Source organism: Bufo gargarizans, chromosome 2 (genome assembly GCF_014858855.1).
Source record: "Bufo gargarizans isolate SCDJY-AF-19 chromosome 2, ASM1485885v1, whole genome shotgun sequence".
NCBI classification, from domain to species: Eukaryota; Metazoa; Chordata; class Amphibia; order Anura; family Bufonidae; genus Bufo; species Bufo gargarizans.
In genome coordinates, this window is record NC_058081.1 from 125,029,492 (window position 1) to 125,050,816 (window position 21,325).

The 21,325-nt window shown below is 44.1% G+C and overlaps 1 protein-coding gene across 4 annotated transcripts in view; it reads left to right on the forward strand.

Annotated features, from left to right (window-relative positions):
* The window catches only part of AKAP13 (A-kinase anchoring protein 13), a 208,304-nt gene that overhangs the window by 35,031 nt on the left and 151,948 nt on the right, over positions 1–21,325 (forward strand). For all 4 annotated transcript variants that reach the window (XM_044279452.1, XM_044279455.1, XM_044279453.1 and 1 more), the window contains exon 2: positions 16,029–16,078. In XM_044279452.1, the coding sequence (XP_044135387.1) occupies positions 16,046–16,078 (33 nt within the window). In that variant the 5' untranslated portion in view covers positions 16,029–16,045. The remainder of the gene's footprint in view (positions 1–16,028; positions 16,079–21,325) is intronic.

Here is a 21,325-nt window from a genome sequence, read left to right on the forward strand (position 1 = left end):
AAAGGTCCTTTTCCTCCCAGGTCATCAAAGAAGACGAGCCGAGCAGCGCGAACAAGTGGATGAGGTAAGTTTGTTTTAATTAATTATTTATTTATTTTTTACCCCTCCATTCCTAATTTACTTAGCATTCTGAAGCATGAAGAATGCTATTATTTTCCCTTATAACAATTTACACAACACCGATCCTGAACTTCTGTGCAGAAGTTCGGGTCTGGGTACTAAACATGCCGATTTTTCTCACGCGCGTGCAAGACGCATTAAAATGCTTTGCACTCGTGCTGAAAAATCGTGCATTTTCCTGCGACGCACCCACATCCAGCACTCACACGCGACACCCGTGTGAAAGAGGCCTAAGGAAGAAAATGGCCTTTGAGGGATTAAAATAAATAAAAAATACCTCAACCACTTGTGGGGGCAGTTCCTCATCATTGGACACAGCAGGACCTGCTCTCCCACTGTGATGATGTCACCATGCTGGAAGCGTCAGGTCCATGCGCCTCTAATGAAGAGTGAGTGTCCCCACTCATGCAATGGATGAGGTGAATATTATTATTATTTTTTTTTGACACAAGCAGAATGGGGGCCAAATGGGGGCATTCTTTATACTGGGTACCACCAATGGGGGGCATTAACAATACTGGAGATCACTAATGGAGGCATTAATAAAACTTGGGCCACTAATAGGGTATTAATAATACTGGGAGCACTGTGAGTAGGGCATTTGTTCAGTGGGCACCATGGGGGCTATTAAGTATTTGGGGCACTGTAAGAGTTGAGAGAAAAAAGTCTATTGAATTCATATATTTTTAATGGCCTTTAAAAACAGCCAACAACCAAAATGGCCATCGAGAACGGAGTGCCTGTTTTTTAACGGCTGTTTTTTTTTTTTTTTTTTTTTTCGTGTGAATGTACACTTAATGTGAATTTTCTTCTTCAACTGGAGGGTCGCTTTCAGACTGCATTCAGATGCCTGGAAGAATATTTTTGCATTCTGTCAGCGGACAACAAGGAAATCCTTTCTAAAACAATTTGATCAGGAATGGTTTTCCGGTTTTGATCCAATCCCATTGTTGCCACAGAATAATTGGTTGCTGTGAACGGAGTCTGAGAACCTCCAGAAGAAGCATTTACATTGTGCATGACAACCCTACCGAATTGTCCAGGATTGACACAGAGAATACTTTTTCCCAGCATCTTTGCCTCTAAATAAAGATCCGTGGCAGGAGTGGATGTGACATCTTGGGGCCACTTTGTTGGCTTTTTAAAGGGTTTGTCCAGAGTTAGAAAGACATGGCTGCTGCAATCCAAAAACAATCCCACATTTGTCCATGGGTGGTGTCTGGTTTAGCAACTCAGCGCCATTGAAGCCAATAGGGCTGGGCAGTAATACGCCACACGACCAGGGGACAGGTGTGGTGGTGCTTTTGGAAGAAAGCAGACACCTTTTTGTAGTCTTGGGCACCCACGTAATTAATCACCTGGTTGAGGAGGAGGTTCTTAATGCTTTTTTGTTGTTGAAATATACTGTTTGGCTGTATATATGGGGGCAATCTATTCCTGACGGTGCTTGCGGGACATTCTCTGGTAGGCATTATGTATGAAGGCTGTACTCCAGCTATTATTATGCAGCCTTGGCCCCATAATGACATTCCCATAGAGAAATCACATAAATCCTGTCCCCAGAAATTGTCAGCTGTGCTTTACAATTATTGTATACCCTTTTTTGAACCATTACTCCATCTATGTATTGTTACACTCTCACATTACGCCTTGTTTGTGGTGTTTCTGAGGTGACCCCGTGCTGTCCGGATATTTAGCTTTTATTTTTCCATGGATTTTAGAAAAATATTTTCTGAGGAAAGGAAACAGCCTAGTTTCCTCCTCCTGTGGGGTGTATGAACAGAGTTTTATATTTGGATTGTGGATCAGACTAGATTATTTGCCTACAAACATTGCAGACAGCTGCTTGGTTGGGAGCGGTGACATTCGCGGAACAATAGACTTGCTCACACTTCTTAATTTACTCCTGGCCTCATTAAACTAGCATGGAGAAAAAATAGAAATGTTAGCCGGATTCCAGCAGTCCTGTCCACATTAGGAAGTTAGTTAAAGGGGTTTTCTGAGATTTTTATACTATCCTGAGGATAGGTCATCAATATCTGATCGTTGGGGGTCGGACTCCCGCCAATCAGTTGTTTGAAGAGGCTGCGCTCTGGTGAGTGATGCAGCCTCTTCTCAGGCCGTGACGTCGCGTTCATCAGAGCACCACGGCCTCCTCTGCTTGGCAACCACAGCGTTGTCCTTAGGATAGTGGCTGTGCTTGGTATTGCAGCTCAGCCCCATTCACTTGAATGATACTGACCTGCACCTTCTCCATGCGACTAATGAAGGTGACGTCACTGACCTAGGGAGATGCTGCAGCAATGACTGATGCATTGTGGCCACTTCAAGCAACTGGTCAGCAGGAGTGCAAGAAGTCTGACTCCCCCACCAATCATGTAATGATGGCCCATCCTGAGGACAGATCATCAAAATGAAACTCTTCATAACCCCCTTTTAACTTTAACCTTTAGTTGCTATAGCTAGCTCCTTTTTTTTTTTTTTGTGTAAATTGGGTATTTCTGACTCCCAATGTTAAAAAAGTAAGTCTGGCACTTGATAAAAAGTAAAAACATTCTTTATAATAAAAACAGATCCCAGGGATACTTGCGTTTCAAACCTCTGACATGGATTCTTATTCATAGCCATGACTATGATTTAAGGGCTCATGTACACGACAGTATTTTGCGTTCCGTATACGGACCATATTTTGATTCCGTATACGAAACCATTCATTTCAATGCGTCCGCAAAAGATGCAGACAGCACTCTATGTGCTGTCTGCATCCGTTGCTCCGTTCCGTGACCCTGCAAAAATTGAGACATTTCCTATTCTTGTCCGTTTTGCAGACAAGAATAGGCATCTCTATAATGGGCCTCCTGTTCTGTTCCGCAAATTGCGGAAGGCACACGGGCAGCATCCGTTTATTTGCGTACCGTAAAAAACAGCACGGCCGTGTGCATGAGCCCTAATACTGTGATAAATGTGGTTTGACAGTGGCAGTTTATCCTTCAGTAAGCGGCTTTACAAAAGTCGCACATCTTTACGAAAAAGTCACATGTTCTATTAAAAAGTCGCATAAGATGAGCATGGTCCTCACTGGAGTGAAATTGCGAATTTTTTTGAGAATTTTTAAATAGTCACAATAGTAAATCTGTCTAGAGATTCATTTACATAAGAAAACATGCCCACCTTCAGAAAACTGGCGAGCATAGTGCAGAGCCAATAAAAGTCGCACATTTTTGCGCATATCTTGGTCAAATGCCAACTTTGTATAAAAAAATGGGAAAAGTTGTCTTTTGCCGAGATATCTCTCACCCAGCATGGGTATATGTAAAATGACACCCCAAAACATATTCCCCAACTTCTCCTGAGTACGGCGATACCACATGTGTGACACTTTTTTGCAGCCTAGGTGGGCAAAGGGGCCCACATTCCAAAGAGCACCTTTCGGATTTTACCGGCCATTTTTTACAGATTTTAATTTCAAACTACTTTACATGCATTTGGGCCCCTAAAATGCCAGAGCAGTATAACTACCCCACAAGTGGAAAGAAGACACCCCAAGGTATTTTGTGATGGGCATAGTGAGTTCATGGAAGTTTTAATTTTTTTGTCACAATTTAGTGGAATATGAGACTTTGTAAGAAAAAACAAAACAAAAAATAAAATCATTTTCCGCTAACTTGTGACCAAAAAAATAATAATTGGAGGAACTCGCCATGCCCCTCACGGAATACCTTGGGGTGTCTTCTTTCCAAAATGGGGTCACTTGTGGGGTAGTTATACTGCCCTGGCATTTTAGGGGCCCAAATGCGTGAGAAGTAGTTTGAAATCAAAATCTGTAAAAAATGCCCTGTGAAATCCGAAAGGTGCTCTTTGGAATGTGGGCCCATTTGCCCACCTAGGCTGCAAAAAAGTGTCACACATCTGGTATCGCCGTACTCGGGAGAAGTTGGGGAATGTGTTTTGGGGTGTCTTTTTACATATACCCATGCTGGGTGAGAGAAATATCTCGGCAAAAGACAACTTTTCCCATTTTTTTTTTTTTTTTTTTTTTATACAAAGTTGGCATTTGACCAAGATATTTATCTCGCCCAGCATGAGTATATGTAAAATGACACCCTATAACACATTCCCCAACTTCTCCTGAGTACGGCGATACCACATGTGTGACACTTTTTTGCAGCCTAGATGCGCAAAGGGGCCCAAATTCCTTTTTAGGAGGGCATTTTTAGACATTTGGATCCCAGACTTCTTCTCACGCTTTAGGGCCCCTAAAAAGACAGGACAGTATAAATACCCCACATGTGACCCCATTTTGGAAAGAAGACACCCCAAGGTATTCAATGAGGGACATGGCGAGTTCATAGAAAAAAAAATTTTGGGCACAAGTTAGCGGAAATTGATATTTATTTATTTTTTCTCACAAAGTCTCCCTTTCCGCTAACTTGGGACAAAAATGTAAATCTTTCATGGACTCAATATGCCCCTCACGGAATACCTTGGGGTGTCTTCTTTCTGAAATGGGGTCACATGTGGGGTATTTATACTGCCCTGGCATTTTAGGGGCCCTAAATCGTGAGAAGAAGTCTGGAATATAAATGTCTAAAAAATGTTACGCATTTGGATTCCGTGAGGGGCATGGTGAGTTCATGCGAGATTTTTTTTTTTTTTTACACAAGTTAGTGGAATATGAGACTTTGTAAGAAAAAAAAAAAAAATAATCAATTTCCGCTAACTTGTGCCAAAAAAATGTCTGAATGGAGCCTTACAGGGGGGTGATCAATGACACCACCCTGTCATTGATCACCCCCCTGTAAGGCTCCATTCAGACGTCCGTATGTGTTTTGCGGATCCGATCCATGGATGCGTGGATCCATAAAACACATACAGACATCTGAATGGAGCCTTACAGGGGGGTGATCAGGGGTTCATAAGGGGTTAATAAGTGACAGGGGAGGGGGGTGTAGTGTAGTGGTGGTTGGTTCTACTTTACTGAGCTGCCAGTGTCCTCTGGTGGTCGATCCAAGCAAAAGGGACCACCAGAGGACCAGGTAGCAGGTATATTAGACGCTGTTATCAAAACAGCATCTAATATACCTGTTAGGGGTTAAAGAAAATCGCATCTACAGCCTGCCAGCGAACGATCGCCGCTGGCAGGCTGTAGATCCAGTCTCTTACCTTCCGATCCTGTGAACGCGCGCACCTGTGTGCCGCGTTCACAGGGAATCTCGCCTTTCAGGAGATGACGCACGGATGCGTCCAGGAGGAATGAATCCACCGCCTCCAGGACGCATCCGTGCGTTAGGCGGTCCTGGAGCGGTTAATATGTAAATTAGGCCTTTGGTGCAAAGAGGGCGTCACTCTTGCACTTGTTACTCCCATTCTCCACTCTTTTCTGTGGCCAGACCCTCCCTTGCTGCTTTACTACTGACTGGCGCTGTCAATTGAAACAGATAGTGGGGATGGCCACAGAAAGGAGTGGAGCTTGGGTGCAACGAGCAATGGTGACATATCTTAATTCGGCAGCAGAGCCTCAGATCAGCAAAAGTAAAAGTTTTAATCGGGTGAACCACAGTTGTGTGTCTGCAAACAGCTTGATAGGGAGGTTGCTGGTGACAGATTACCCTTTGAAGGGGTTTTCTGATAGTTTTATATTGATGACTATCCTCAGAAGAAGTCCTCTATATCTGATCGGTGGGAGACAGACTCCTGGCACCCCCACCGATCAGCTGTTTGAAGAGACTGCAGTGCCCCTGTGAATGCTGTGGCTTCTTCCTAGGCCGTTGATGTCATCGGTCACATGGCCTGGGCACAGCTCTGGGCTGCTATACTAAGCACAGCTGCTATACGTTTCCAGCGCTGTTCTTGGTAAGCTATGAGGAGTCTGCAGTGCTGACCGGAGCGCTGTGTCTTCTTCAGACCACTGATTAGCTGGGATGTCCATGGGTGGAGTCAGACCCCAACCGATCAGATATTGATGGAAACCAGACAACTCAGGGAGTCTACCTGCATTAAAAATTGATGATTACTAACATGATCCTGCATGGCCAAGCCATTTCTCCCGGCAGAGCGTTATTTTCCTGCGGGATTTACACTGCTGGTGCCTGTGCATTGTGGACCGCAAGTTGTGAATCCTAACCTCTTCTCTTTGTATCCCACAGACTGACATGACATTAACTTGTCTTGCTTGTCAGGACAGAAAACTCCCTGTTAATTGAATTCCTTGCGGGGGTTATTTCAGGAATTCAGTGTAGTACATTCCCGTAACATTGGCAGGGTGAAGAAGCCGAGGAAATGGCTTTTACTGCCTTGTAGTTTAGATGTTTGAAAGTATGATTGCTAAATATACTTTCCAACTCTAAGTGTACAGCATTTTTTTAAATCTTTAATACAACTCTTGTTCGAGAAAAAAAAACTTGGCGTTAACTGGGAAATGAGCGGAACGCTTACCTGATGCCCTCCTTTTCATCAGTTTAGCTGCAGATCCTTTGATTCCTGGACTACTCTTGTCATCTAAGATGGCTGCACCAGATACCAGATGTTTGTAGTATACGTTTTTCGTCTCTGGCACCACCTGGTCCACCTTCTCTTGCCTTCACATGCTCAGCAGCTTCCCTGTTCCCTTCCCCTGCCCTCAGTGATCTCCTAGTGAAGCAGAAGGAGCAGAACGGATACTTTTTTTTTTTTTTTCCATCCCTATCTCTAAATTCATGGAAGCATAGCTCTCTAGACTGAAGGAAGAAGAAAATTGTGGGGGCATGACATACGTTATGTATTTCTGGGTCTATATGTGAGGGACCATTTTCTATGCAGGGGAGGAAGCGCTAACAGACGTTGGCACCTATAACAACTGGTGATTGTCCTAGAAATGAGCGTGTGATATTAAGGTGGAGTATGGCAGCCCTTCCACATAAGAGCTGACTGATGACCATTTCCCAGACTGAACGCTCATTTTGGCTCTTCCGATGATGTTTTCAGCACCAGCTGCTCCTGCAGTGCCGCGTATTTAATGCTGTATCTGATCGACTAAGCATTTGGAAGAAACCACAAAGCAGCTGAAGTCATAAGTGATGGAGGTTTTCACATTCTTTTTTCATGTTTTAATAGACGAGTTTTGTTTCAGACATCAAAAAACTGATGTCATATTAAAGAGAACGTATCACTTGATCAGGCCTCTAGATACCGGGATATCTTTTGGACCTATTCCTATCAGGGGGCCATAGTTCCTCACATTTGTATGTCTACCGCTCCTCCAGTACCCTTTTGCAGAGTACCCTTTGTAATATCTGTGCCACTTTAACATGGACTCACTTCACATTCAGTTGACATAGTATGTGCTTTACCGACTCTGTTTTTTTAACTGTCCGTAATAAACTTCAGCTCGCCTCGCTACAAACCTTATCCCCGAAGTGGGGAGGTGCCATGAATGGCATGGATAGCATGGAGAGTGAGAGGAATAACATTTTTTTTTGTCCCCTCCGCACCCCATTTTTAAATGAGCTGCTATGCCTTATTTATTAGGCTACATTTACATCTGCATCAGAGGCTCCGTCACAGATCATCAAAAATAGCGGAGAGAAAAGTCCTGCATGTAGGACTTCTTTCTCAGTTAAAAAATGTTCTCCCGAATGGAAACCTAATGTATTATGTTATAGTCAATGGGATTTGTTAGGCTCCGTTCCTGTCGGGCACTGTTGTTTTCCTTCTTCTCTTAGAACGGAGCGGAAGATCAGAAATAATAGGGGTAATGTGAAAGCAGCCGAAGGTATGTCATGCTGCACTTGCTGTGCTCTTGGCTATTCAGTAACACATTTGTATATCAGGCACAGGAAATAACTGCCTCAATAACTTACCACCAGAAGACTCGCTGGACAATTAAAGGAAAGTACCTAGATTTAAAAGTTTTGAGCTGGTGACAGGTCATCTGTAAAACATTTCTGCCGGGTTTCGGCATCAGTAGAACTGACAGCGTCAGCTGAACATGAACAGAGCTGGTAGAGCACACGCTAGGTCACCTGAGTGTGAATGGATCCAGTAGAGCACACGCTAGGTCGCCTGAGTGTGAATGGATCCAGTAGAGCACACGCTAGGTCGCCTGAGTGTGAATGGATCCAGTAGAGCACACGCTATGTCACCTGAGTGTGAATGGATCCAGTAGAGCACACGCTATGTCACCTGAGTGTGAATGGATCCAGTATAGCACACGCTATGTCACCTGAGTGTGAATGGATCCGGTAGAGCACACGCTATGTCACCTGAGTGTGAATGGATCCAGTAGAGCACACGCTAGGTCACCTGAGTGTGAATGGATCCGGTAGAGCACACGCTAGGTCACCTGAGTGTGAATGGATCTGGTAGAGCACACGCTAGGTCACCTGAGTGTGAATGGATCCGGTAGAGCACACGCTAGGTCACCTGAGTGTGAATGGATCCGGTAGAGCACACGCTAGGTCACCTGAGTGTGAATGGATCCGGTAGAGCACACGCTAGGTCACCTGAGTGTGAATGGATCCGGTAGAGCACACGCTATGTCACCTGAGTGTGAATGGATCCGGTAGAGCACACGCTATGTCACCTGAGTGTGAATGGATCCGGTAGAGCACACGCTATGTCACCTGAGTGTGAATGGATCCGGTAGAGCACACGCTATGTCACCTGAGTGTGAATGGATCCGGTAGAGCACACGCTATGTCACCTGAGTGTGAATGGATCCGGTAGAGCACACGCTATGTCACCTGAGTGTGAATGGATCCGGTAGAGCACACGCTATGTCACCTGAGTGTGAATGGATCCGGTAGAGCACACGCTATGTCACCTGAGTGTGAATGGATCTGGTAGAGCACACGCTATGTCACCTGAGTGTGAATGGATCCGGTAGAGCACACGCTAGGTCACCTGAGTGTGAATGGATCCGGTAGAGCACACGCTATGTCACCTGAGTGTGAATGGATCTGGTAGAGCACACGCTATGTCACCTGAGTGTGAATGGATCTGGTAGAGCACACGCTATGTCACCTGAGTGTGAATGGATCCGGTAGAGCACACGCTAGGTCACCTGAGTGTGAATGGATCTGGTAGAGCACACGCTATGTCACCTGAGTGTGAATGGATCTGGTAGAGCACACGCTATGTCACCTGAGTGTGAATGGATCCGGTAGAGCACACGCTATGTCACCTGAGTGTGAATGGATCCGGTAGAGCACACGCTATGTCACCTGAGTGTGAATGGATCCGGTAGAGCACACGCTATGTCACCTGAGTGTGAATGGATCCGGTAGAGCACACGCTATGTCACCTGAGTGTGAATGGATCCGGTAGAGCACACGCTATGTCACCTGAGTGTGAATGGATCCGGTAGAGCACACGCTATGTCACCTGAGTGTGAATGGATCCGGTAGAGCACACGCTATGTCACCTGAGTGTGAATGGATCCGGTAGAGCACACGCTATGTCACCTGAGTGTGAATGGATCCGGTAGAGCACACGCTATGTCACCTGAGTGTGAATGGATCCGGTAGAGCACACGCTATGTCACCTGAGTGTGAATGGATCCGGTAGAGCACACGCTATGTCACCTGAGTGTGAATGGATCCGGTAGAGCACACGCTATGTCACCTGAGTGTGAATGGATCTGGTAGAGCACACGCTATGTCACCTGAGTGTGAATGGATCTGGTAGAGCACACGCTATGTCACCTGAGTGTGAATGGATCCGGTAGAGCACACGCTATGTCACCTGAGTGTGAATGGATCTGGTAGAGCACACAGTAAAGTGGTACAGTAAAATCTTTCTTTTTTGTAAACTTCCAGTGAGCTACATCTTACAATGGTACGTCTATTTTCAGCTGTTTGGACAACATAATCCATGAGGAGTTTGGAACATTAATCATTCTTGGAATCTTGAGTGTCAAAGCAAGAAACTTTTTCCAAATGTAGTTTCTTTCCTTCTACTGCTGCACTGTATTCACACAGTGGAGCTGACTTTGGGGAATTCTGTCCAGGTTATATTATAATTAAAGCAAGAATGCTGCTGGTGTTTAGGTTATATGAGAAATTAATGAAGGAAATTGGGGAGTTGCCTTGTTGACGGCTTGCAGTTCTTATTGCCTTGGACAAGCAGACGGTGTAATTCACTTACTGAAAGTACAGGGGTAGTCAGCAACAGACGGGTAATTATCTAATTACTTTAGCAGAGATCTTCAAAAGCTTTATAGGACTCGTATCAATGGAAGGGTCCTAATTGTTTAGTGCGATACATATGAGAACTGGGATACGGTTTTCTTTACTTTGATTTCTTTTTGGACTTGCCATGAGAGTCTGTTATAATATAAAAAAACATTAAAGCTAAAATGTACTTTGATTACCGCAGATAGAACTTCATCAGATGTGGTCAGGTGGCACACACACATCTTATTGAGCTCCATTCCTGTCAGACAGCATTCCTTCCTCACTGTAATCTCAATATTGCGTATCTGTTTCTCCAATGTAATTGAGTATATTAGAGTGTAGAAAGAAGTACCGTAAAATAGAGCCCATGGTGTCTATCCTTTTCTAATCTGACCTAATTGGGTAAAAAATGCTGGGCGACGGCTACTAAAGACACCCATTATATGAGCACCAAGGTTCATAGACATGTGCTTATATATAGTATTGTTCTAGGCTTATTGCATGTTCCACCACTTCCTTACCGACACAGGAACATATCTTCTTCCTATAGACATCAAGTGATCAGTTGATACCCCCTTCCCTTTAAAAAATGTTCATGGTGCCCCTTTTGCTGAACCAAATGGAAGGGACAATTGTACATGAGTTCTTCTGGTTAAGGGAGGGACTATACCATATTCCAAACATGTTTTTTCTTTCTCATGTTTTTAAGCTTAACATATTCCAGGTTTTACGCTGGTCACTAGAGCACAGTAGACTTACAGTTCGTGTCTTTTGTAGCTCATTTGCCAGCTTTGCTGTATAGACTGGGACAAGGTTAGCAGGGATTTAACGGCAGCTATATTATACTGCCAGAGACCTGGATAAGGCAGGTTAGTAACACTGTACGCACAGATAAAGCTCTGTGCATCTCCTCTTTATCTGTCCATTAACTATCATTTAGGAATTTTGTCTGTACAGGAAGCAAAGTTTTTGTCTCCCAGTATGGACACTTGCAACATCTTAAAAAAATTATTTCTGTTCCACAGACTTGGGCCTCTTGCACATGATTTTGTGTCATGATTTTGTGGGGTTCCGTTCTTCCGTTCCGCAAAAAGCTAGAACTTGTCTTATCTTTTTGCGGAACGGACGGATCGCGGACCCCATTCAAGTGGGTCGGCTATGGTCGGTGCCCTTGCATTGGGGACTGCAATTTGCGGTTCGCAGCATGGCCACGGGCAGCACACGTTCGTGCGCAATAGGCCTTAAAGGGGTATTCCAGTTATCATAAGTATAACTTATGTTTTAGACTAATTCATTATAAATAATTATCTAATATAATGTAAATTTCACATATTTTAGTTATAAAAGTAGTTTTCTTCCTCTGCTACGCACTGTATTTCCTCATAAATTACCATGGCATTGAGCTGTAGTTCTGAGCCTATGTTAGGTCGAGCATGCTCAGTGTGTTGCTATCAGTTCTCTAGCTAAATGTCTCGTGAAACAAGGGGCATGTCAGTGTGCTGGTGATGACTGAGTAGAGGGGGCGTGACCAGACTGCATGTCGTGCAGCCAATCGGTAAACATCAACACTTAAAGCAGGAAAGATAGGGATTGTGGGGATTGTAGTTATCAGGTGCCATGATACTCTGTATACTCTGTATGTTGCAGGCTCACACAGGAGGTAGGCAAAGGGATTGCAAGGTAATTTGAAGCTCTGGTTATATGTAGAGGTGTGGGTTCTGGTTGGGGCAGAGCTTGCAGCCTTAGGCTACTTTCACACTAGCGTTCGATCGGATCCGTTCTGAACGGATCCGATCATAATAATGCAGACGGAGGCTCCGTTCAGAACAGATCCGTCTGCATTATATTAGCATATAAAAGCTAAGTGTGAAAATAGCCTCGGACGGATCCGTCCAGACTTTCAATGTAAAGTCAATGGGGGACGGATCCGCTTGAAGACTGAGCCATATTGTGGCATCTTCAAACGGATCCGTCCCCATTGACTTACATTGTAAGTCTGGACGGATCCGCACGGCCAGGCGGACACCCGAACGCTGCAAGCAGCGTTCAGCTGTCCGCCTGTCCGTGCGGAGGCGAGCGGAGGCTGAACGCCGCCAGACTGATGCAGTCTGAGCGGATCCGCATCCATTCAGACTGCATCAGGGCTGGACGGAAGCGTTCAGGTCCGCTCGTGAGCCCCTTCAAACGGAGCTCACGAGCGGACCGACGAACGCTAGTGTGAAAGTAGCCTTAATGCAGTTTTTCAAAAATTAAGTTACTTTTTTGGGGAATACCCCTTAAGGGGGAGTTGAAGAGGCTTTACTCATGTCCACTGACTTTCCGTCCTCTGCCGTTTAGACGTTCCACCAGTCCCCGTTGCTTTCTGCATGCTGGAGATGCCAAGGGAGACCTGCTCATTCCCCCCCCCCAGCAGTGACCCACCTCAGTGCGATTGGACCTTACCTGGCATTTCTGCTTGCTTTAATTCAATAGAAATCTTTGTTTGCTTCCAATGGATAACATCTTGTCCTGGTCATGTGATGGACACACAATGTGTCACATGATCCAGACAGGTTTTTATCCACTGGCAGTAAAGAAATGAAGAAGCATATTGACTATATCAGCGCTACATAAATGCACAAACTGCAAACTGAGGTTTTGAAAACCGTTGGCAATTGTTAAAGACCATATTTTACAAAGCTGTATAACTTTATTTATACAAAGGCTCCGCAGCTTACCAAGCACTGCGCCGTACATTATATAGCGCCTGTCCTGGTTATTGCAGTTCAACCCCTTTCACTTCAATGAGACTAGGCTGCGCCTAAGCCACGTGACTGATGAATGTGACGTCAGTGCTCACAGAGCGTCACCGCCTCTTCAAAAAGCTGATTGGCAAGGGTACAGGCAATCAGACCCCAGATCCCAGAGTATTTTGAGACAGTATGTCAATAGGGATTAAAGGGGTAGTCCGGTCTCTTACTATTGATGACCTATCCTCAGGAAAGGGTGTCTTTGCCATAGACAGCAGCGTTGAATAGGAAGAGAGATGGGAGACATCACATGCGCACTGCGTGCCCCGTCTCCTGATACAGTTGATTGGCGGGGGTGTCGTACCCCCGCTGATCTGATATTGCTGACCTATCCTGCGGATAGGTCAGCAATAGTAAAAGCCCAGACAACCTCTTTAGGCCAGTAAGATGTCTTGCGTATCTTTACCTCATGTAAGATTTTAGTTTCCGTCAGCCTTTACTTCCTCAAAACACAGGCATCGGCTGTGTGAACTTCGAATCCTGGTGTGGACCCATTGATTTCAATGGCTCTGCGATCTGCAGGATTCAGAGAACGGCGGGACATAGCCAATCCTTTTAGTGCAGAGGCAGGGAACCAGAATCCCACACAAATGCACAGAAGCCCCTCCATGTGCTTCAGGGTCCATATATCTGCACAGCAAAATGTAGGACATGTTCTATCTTTTGCTGCATCTTGCGGATCGTGGACCCCTTGAAGTCAATGGGTCTGTGCCCCGATATGGAGTTCTCATGTCCAGTGGTTGGGCTTTGCAGACCGGTGGTTTGTGATCTGCAACATGGACAAGGTGGCACCACGGTCGTGGGAATGTTCTCTTCGTTCTGACATTCTCATCCAAATTCATTCTCTGATGGTACTTGAAGCTTTGAGACTTTTTATTTTTGGAGGGCACAAGGTCTGTGCAGACTAGGGCCATATGGCAACACATAGCGAAAAAGAATGGCAGTACTAGAAGACCACTTTAGCGACCAGGTTGGGCTTTTTGTGAGTAATGCAACAATTATACGATTGTGGATTCTCAAAAGTTGCTTTGTAGCTATAGCTTTAAACTGTATAAGTAATGTGAGTACATTTAATAAGCTGTTAGACATTTCTAGCTGGTGGACTCCTGGAATAGCTATTCATTTCTTTTTTCTCCCGCTGACCTAATGAATGTAACTAGAGGTGAATAAGAGGTTGCCGAAAGGGGTCATTCGGGTGAAAGTGTATACTTGGCTCTCCTGGCAGGAAGTGCTGGCCAGGCTTTCATGTTGTACATGGTCTATTTTGGTGCTTCTTTACAGGCGTTTCCCAGGAATAATAACTTTTTACTGATGGCCCGAGCTGCATCCTGTATTGAAAGGTTCATACTTACCTGCTCCCAGCCTATCCTGCATGCTGGCTCTCATTCATCCATCTTTCAGTCCCCAGCTTGTTTTCTTCCAGGTTGGGGTATGGACATGGTCGCGTGCACCGCCTCAAACATGGTTCATACTCTGGCTGGAAGAAAACAAGCTGTGGACTAGAAGATGGATGGAGAGGAGATATAGCGGGCTGGATCGCAGTGGCTGGGAGCAGGTAAGTATGACTCTTTCATCACAAGATGCAGGCCAGGGCCATGAGTAAATAATTATACCTGGAAAATACCCTTTTATTCGGCCTATAATTGCCCTGCGTGAAGGTCCCACCGATCGCCTGATGATCAAGGAAACATGCCTGTTCATATAAAGTCTCCAATGTCTGCACCAACAAAGGATTATATTGGCAGCATATTTATCATGCTCTAGACCAGGGATCAGCAACCTCTGGCACACCAGAAGTTCTGAAGCTACAACTCCCAGAATGTTCCATTCACTCCCATGGCAGTTGTGAGAACAGCCTAGCATGTTTGTATGCTGGGAGTTGTAGTTTCAAGCAGCTGGAGGTCAGAAGGTTGCTGATCCCTCCTCTAGACTGTCTTCTGCTGTATCTGGCTCATAGTTTTTCATTGATGTCCATGCTTAGTTATTTTTTTTTCTTGGTAATTATGATTTTACTTTTCTGATTTAGTTCACCACCACTATTTTTCGTCTAGTGGCCATTAACGAAGAGCACCTCCATTTATCAATCTGTAAAGCAGCCTGCAAGTTCCTCAAGCAGTCTTGTGGAAATCTTGTCTGGGCTGAAGTTGTTTGCTCCGACCTGTTCCTTGCCCAGGAGCAGGCGAATCCCTAGAGAAGTGCAGCACTTTTTGAGATGTGATATTTTCTCTGACATCTCTTGATTGCACAAGACCCACCTGGTCCTTATGTGGATTCTGGGTTCACACATGAGCTACAGTATGTGTTGCGATATCACTTGTGGCTTTTTGCTGCAGATTTGGGTGAAATACATGACTAAATCTGGAAAAAATCCACACGTAACACCGGAACTGCCTAGCTAGTCGTGCCTTCTCCTGGTAAAGTCGGCGGCTCTAAACTGAAATTGATTGTCTCGGATAATGATTTCTATTTTTATTTTTGCTTTTTTTTTTTGCGAATAAAATCCAAGGATAAGAAAGAGCTAAAGCATTGCCTTATTCACTGGACTATAAAGTTGTGCAGGAAGTGACTTGCAGATTTACAGTCTAAGGGTTCATTCACACGTCTGCAAAATAGGTCCGCATCCGTTTCTCAATTTTGCGGAACAGGTGCGGACCCATTCATTTTCAGTGGGGCGGGAATGTGCTATCCACATTTGCGGATCCCCACTTCCGTTCTGCAAAGAAATAGAATATGTCCTATTCTTGTCCGTAATTGCGGACAAGAAAAGGCATTTTCTATAAGAGTGCTGGCGTTGTTCGGTCCGCAAAATTCGAAACTCGCATTGCGGATCCACAAAACACATATGGACGTGTGAGTAGACCCTGAAGAAAATAATCTAAGGATTTTCAGAATTGTGATTTTGGTGAAATTGAACCCTTGATTTATATATAATGCTCCCCGTTGGTCACTTCTGTTTTCTCTGTTGTAGATACGGTGTCCTGGGTCATGAAGCTGAATCCAACACAAGCTCCATTGTATGTAAGTACGCTTCTTTTCATTGCGGTATGGGCTGCTGAATAAAATGCTGTTTTTGACATATAAAATGAACACGTACAGGTACATGGAAGCAGCTTCACGCTGTAAATATAGGTTAATAGCGTTGTCCTAGAATGACAACTTGTCACCTATGCAGAGGGCTGACCACTGGGACAAGCACCAGTCAAGAAAATGGAGGTTTTGTGTCCCCTGTTTGAATGGAGGGGCCTTTGAGTTGGCGTAATTCTGCTCCATTCAAAGTCTGTTAGACTGCTGGAGATTGCGGCAGTCCGCGTGCTGGAATGACACTCCATTTAAATGTGGTCAGTGGGGTCCTATTAGTAATTGATTCAGTAGCCTTTTATTGGATTCTGTCACTATTAGACTTTCCTATTCGGCAAACCTTTAGGCTACTTTCACACTAGCGTTTTTACTGGATCCGACAGGGTTCAGCAAAAACGCTTTTGTTACTGATAATACAACCATCTGCATCTGTTATGAACGGATCCGGTTGTGTTATCTTTAACATATTTTTAACATTGCCAAAACAGGTCAGTCATTAACTCCACTGAAAGTCAATGGGGGACGGATCCGTTTTCTATTGTGGCAGATTGTGCCAGAGAAAACGGATCCGTCCCCATTGACTTGCATTGGGGTCATGACTGATCAGTCCAGCTCCGTATCCCAGGACTGAAAGCAAAAAAGCAAACTATAACATGTTGCAGTTTGCTCTCCGGTATTGGAACGCAACTAAACGGAACGGAATGCATTTTGGAGCATTCCACTCTGTTCAGTTTTGTCCCCATGGACGATGAATGGGGACAAAACTGAAGTTTTTTTTTCCGGTATTGAGCCCCTATGACGGAACTCGATACTGGAGAACTTTAACGTTAGTGTGAAAGTACCCTTACTGTGTGTGGTCATGCGCGGTTCGTGTTTGTTGGTTACATTGGGAGTCTTTTTGGTTACATTGGGAGTTAAAGGAATATTTCCATCAGGACATTTTATTGCATAAGGCCCTCGGCTGTCTCCCTGACCCCATCCTACTTGTTGGGGTGACCAGCTCATTGCCATTCATATCTATGGGAGTCACGTCTTGGATGAAAAAAAAAAAACTCCCATAGATGTGAATAGAGAGAGCGATACTTTGTCACCTTACCCTACAGGACAGCAGTGGGGCCAGGGAACCTTATTCTTTGAGATAGGTGCAGGTCTCAGAGGTGGAACTGATTCTATCATTATGGCATATCCTCTGCATATACCATAAATGTGTATGATGGAGTACCCCTTTAAACATTAGCCAATACCAGTGCTACATTTAGTGTGATTTGGAGCATTTGTTACTTTGAAGGGTTTTCCCAAGTTTATTTTACTGATGACCTATCTTCAGGATAGGTCCTCAGTATGCGATCATGGGGCTCTGACACCCGATACCCCCGCTGATTAGTTGTTTAAAGAGACGCTCACCTCCTCATAGCATTGTCCATTGTACAGCTGCTGTGCTTGGTATCTCAGCTCAGTCCTACTCACTTTAAAAGGACTAGGCTGCACAGTCCTAGGCCTTGTGATCGATGAATGTCATTTTACTGGCCCAGGAAGGGGGCACAGCGCTCTCCGAAGTGCCTTGGCATCTTCAAATAGCTGATAGGCGGGGAGATCTGGAAGTCAGACCCCCACTGATCAGATACTGATGACCTATCTTTAGGATAGGTCATCAGTATGAAACACTCGGAAAACCCCTTTAACATTGAACGTTATGCTATTATGGTTTCAAAACGGTTTAACTCTTTAACACCTAGGCGCTGTGGAATAAAATAGTCCTTGTGATGTGCATACATGTTTTTGAAATTGGGAACTTTTCTGTAAAACTCTGTGGGAGTACTGATGCAGGACTCTACATGTTAGTTACAGTAAGGTGTCTGCTAGTCTGGATAGTCTCACGGATCCGTGGAAACAAACAGAGGTGCTGCATAGTCCCATACACTTGTGTGGGTCAGTGTGCTATCCGTTTTAGAAACTGAGCAAACTTTTATCTATAAGGCCTTATTCTCAAGACCTTTGCTTTCAGTGTAAGAAAGTAATTTGTTCTATCCAAAGACTATAGGTCTCCTTACTGTTAACTACAGTTTAGTTTCCGGACGATTCCCTAGCCTGAATACATTGGTACCAAATCCTCAGCGTTGTACAAGGTTATAATAAGGTCAGGGGAGAAGTGTTTGGTCAGGCAGCTGTAACAGATCCAAAAATTTGGCCATGTTCTGGTAGTGTAAAACTATTGGGGTTGAAGCGTCTAGATGTAAATGACTCTGAGAACTAATAGATGCTGAAGATTAGATCCAGGGAACCTGTCACCAGGATTTTGGGTATAGAGCTGAGGACATGGTTTGCTACATGGCCGCTAGCACACCCACAATATCCAGTCCCCATAGCTCTGTGTGCTTTTATTGTGTAAAAAAACAACAACGATTTGATACATATGCAAATTAACCTGAGATGTGTCCTATCCCTGACTCATCTCACGTACAGGACTCCTCTCAGGTTAATTTGCATATGTTTTTTACACAATAAAAGCACACAGAGCTATGGGGACTGGGTATTGTGGATGTGCCAGCGGCCATCTAGCAACCCATGTCCTCAGCTCTATGCCCCAAATCCCAGTGATGGGTTCCCTTTAAAGTGGGGCATTTATTAAGACCAGTGTTCTAGATGCTGATCTTAAAGAGGTTGTCTGGCCTTGGAATTGACAACCGCTCCGGTCTGGGCCTCCCCTGTGGCTGCTGTGACCGCTGAGGCCTGTGATTGCCTGCAGCAGCGGGACCAGGGACACGGGAGTCTTCCTTTTTATTATGTCCAGGGGCACAGGTCCAGACCAAAGGGGTTGCCGCCTCCAAAGCAGGACAACTCTTTTAATTTATCACCCTTGGCATCAGATGCACCATAGTTTTTGAGAAGCACACAGTCTGTGCAGGTCCGTGCACCAAAATGGAAATCTAAACTAGTATGAGAGCGGGTGTAGATTTCTAGTCAAATCTTTGGTGTTGATTGTAATGCGTATGATGGGCAGGCTATGGCCTCCCCTGCACCCCCACTCCCTGCCCCGCTCTGCCTACTTTTTACAAAAGTGATGATTGGAAAATTTTGTGCAAGTGTGGTGTGCACCAAACTTTGCGACGTATTGACTGTAATTTTCTGGCGTACAGGGGTTAATAAATGTTTATCAAACGTTAGTGTTTTTTTTTTTTTTTTTTTTTTTTTAGTAAGCAACATTTATTACCTATCCATGTCATAAATGTATGTTTGCTGGAGGTCTGTCCACTGGAACCCCCAGCAATCCCGAGAGAACGAGGGTCCTTGGAGCGGTAGTGCGCATGTATTGCCACTGTTCTGTTCACTGCGGAGCACTGTATTTCTCCAGCAGACTCGCAGGTAGTGAATGGCGCAGCAGGTGTGAATAGCACTTCTTTCAAGTGGGGGACTCGGGACCCCCATACTTGTGATTGGCATGTGACCCAGCAATCATACATTTATTCTGTAGATGGGTAATAAATGCTGCATTGGGAAGACCCCATTAAACTTTATTTTTTATTTTTACAAAGAATCGCTGTGACTAAGAACAGTAGACCTGTTATTCCACTAAGATTCGCTGTAGGTGCCCCTGTTGTAGTGTGAAAATATCAATTAACCCCCTTGATTTCTTACTGCCAATGCAGATCCTTTTTTCTACAGTATATACTTTAATGGAAATGTTGGAAAATGACCGGTTTAAATAAGAGTTTTTTTATGATATTTTTTTGTGTCACTATTTATATTTTGATAAATCCTGAAATCCTGCAGTTTTCACTGTGTACCATTTAAGACTGATGCCTCATGTTTAGTAGAGGTCACTTCTCAGCAGTTATCCTACCATCAGTGACAGAGACGACCTCTTTCTAGATAACACAGGATTGCACCACTCACAATAGCTGATGGTACACCTCCTCCCCCTCCCTCACAGACCATGCCCACGATGTTCCCTAAAAAGTTAAGGAGTGCTCTTCAGACTGCAGAGTCATATGCTTTATGGCAGCCATATGGACCTATCTCTGAATGCTATTAACCACTACCAGACCGGGCCATTTACCCCCTTCCTGACCAGGCCTAAGTTTGAAAATCTGACATGTCATTTTATGTTGTAATAACTTATCCAAGCCATTCAGAGAATGTTTTCTCGTGACACATTGTACTTCATGTTAATGGTAAATTTGAGTCAATATGTTTTACCTTTTTATTTATAAAAAATATCCAAAACTTAAAATGTGAAAAAATTCACAGTTTTCTAAATTTGAATCTCTCTCTGCTTTTAAGACAGATATTGATGCCTCATAGAATAACGTTCCCCATATGTCTACTTTTTATGTTGGCATCGTTTTAGTAATGTAATTTTATTTTTTTAGGATGTTAGAAGGTTTAGAATTAAGAAGCAATTTTTGAAATGTTTAAGAAAATTTCCTAACGTTAAGGACCGATTCAGTTCTGAAGTCACTTTGTGGGGCTTGCATAATAGAACCATCCCATAAATGACCCCATTTTAGAAATCAAACTATTCAAAACTGGTTTTAGAAATGTTAACACTTTAGGTATTCAACAGGAATTAAAGCTAAATAGAGGTGAAAAAAATAGATTTTCCATCTTAATAAAACAAATTCTGGAACACAGAAAGGGTTAACAACAAAACAAACCTCAATATTTATTACCTTGATTCTGCAGTTTGCACAAACACCCCATATGTGGTCATATACCGCTGTATGGGCACATGGCAGGGCACAGAAGGGATGGAGCACCATATGGTTTTTGGAGGGCAGATTTTACAGGAATTGTCTTTGGCACCATGTAGCATTTGAAGAGGCCCTGATGTAACCCCACAGGGAAAACCCCCCAAAAACTGATCACATTTTGTAAACTACACCACCCAAGGAATTTTTAAGGGGTGTAGCAAACACTTCACTCAACAGCTGTTTCATATCATTTGGCTTTCTGGTTGATTTTTATCTCATTTTTGGGAGGTGAGATCACAAAAAAAGCTGTTTAACTTTTTAAATTTTTTATTTACACCGTTCACTTGATGGAGTAGATCATGTGATATTCTAATAGATCCGGTCATTACGGACGCATCGATACTAAATATGCCCAGTTTTTATTTTTACGTTTTACACAATAAGATTTCTAGCAAAAAAAAATCATGTTGTGTTGCCATTTTGTTAGAGCCATATA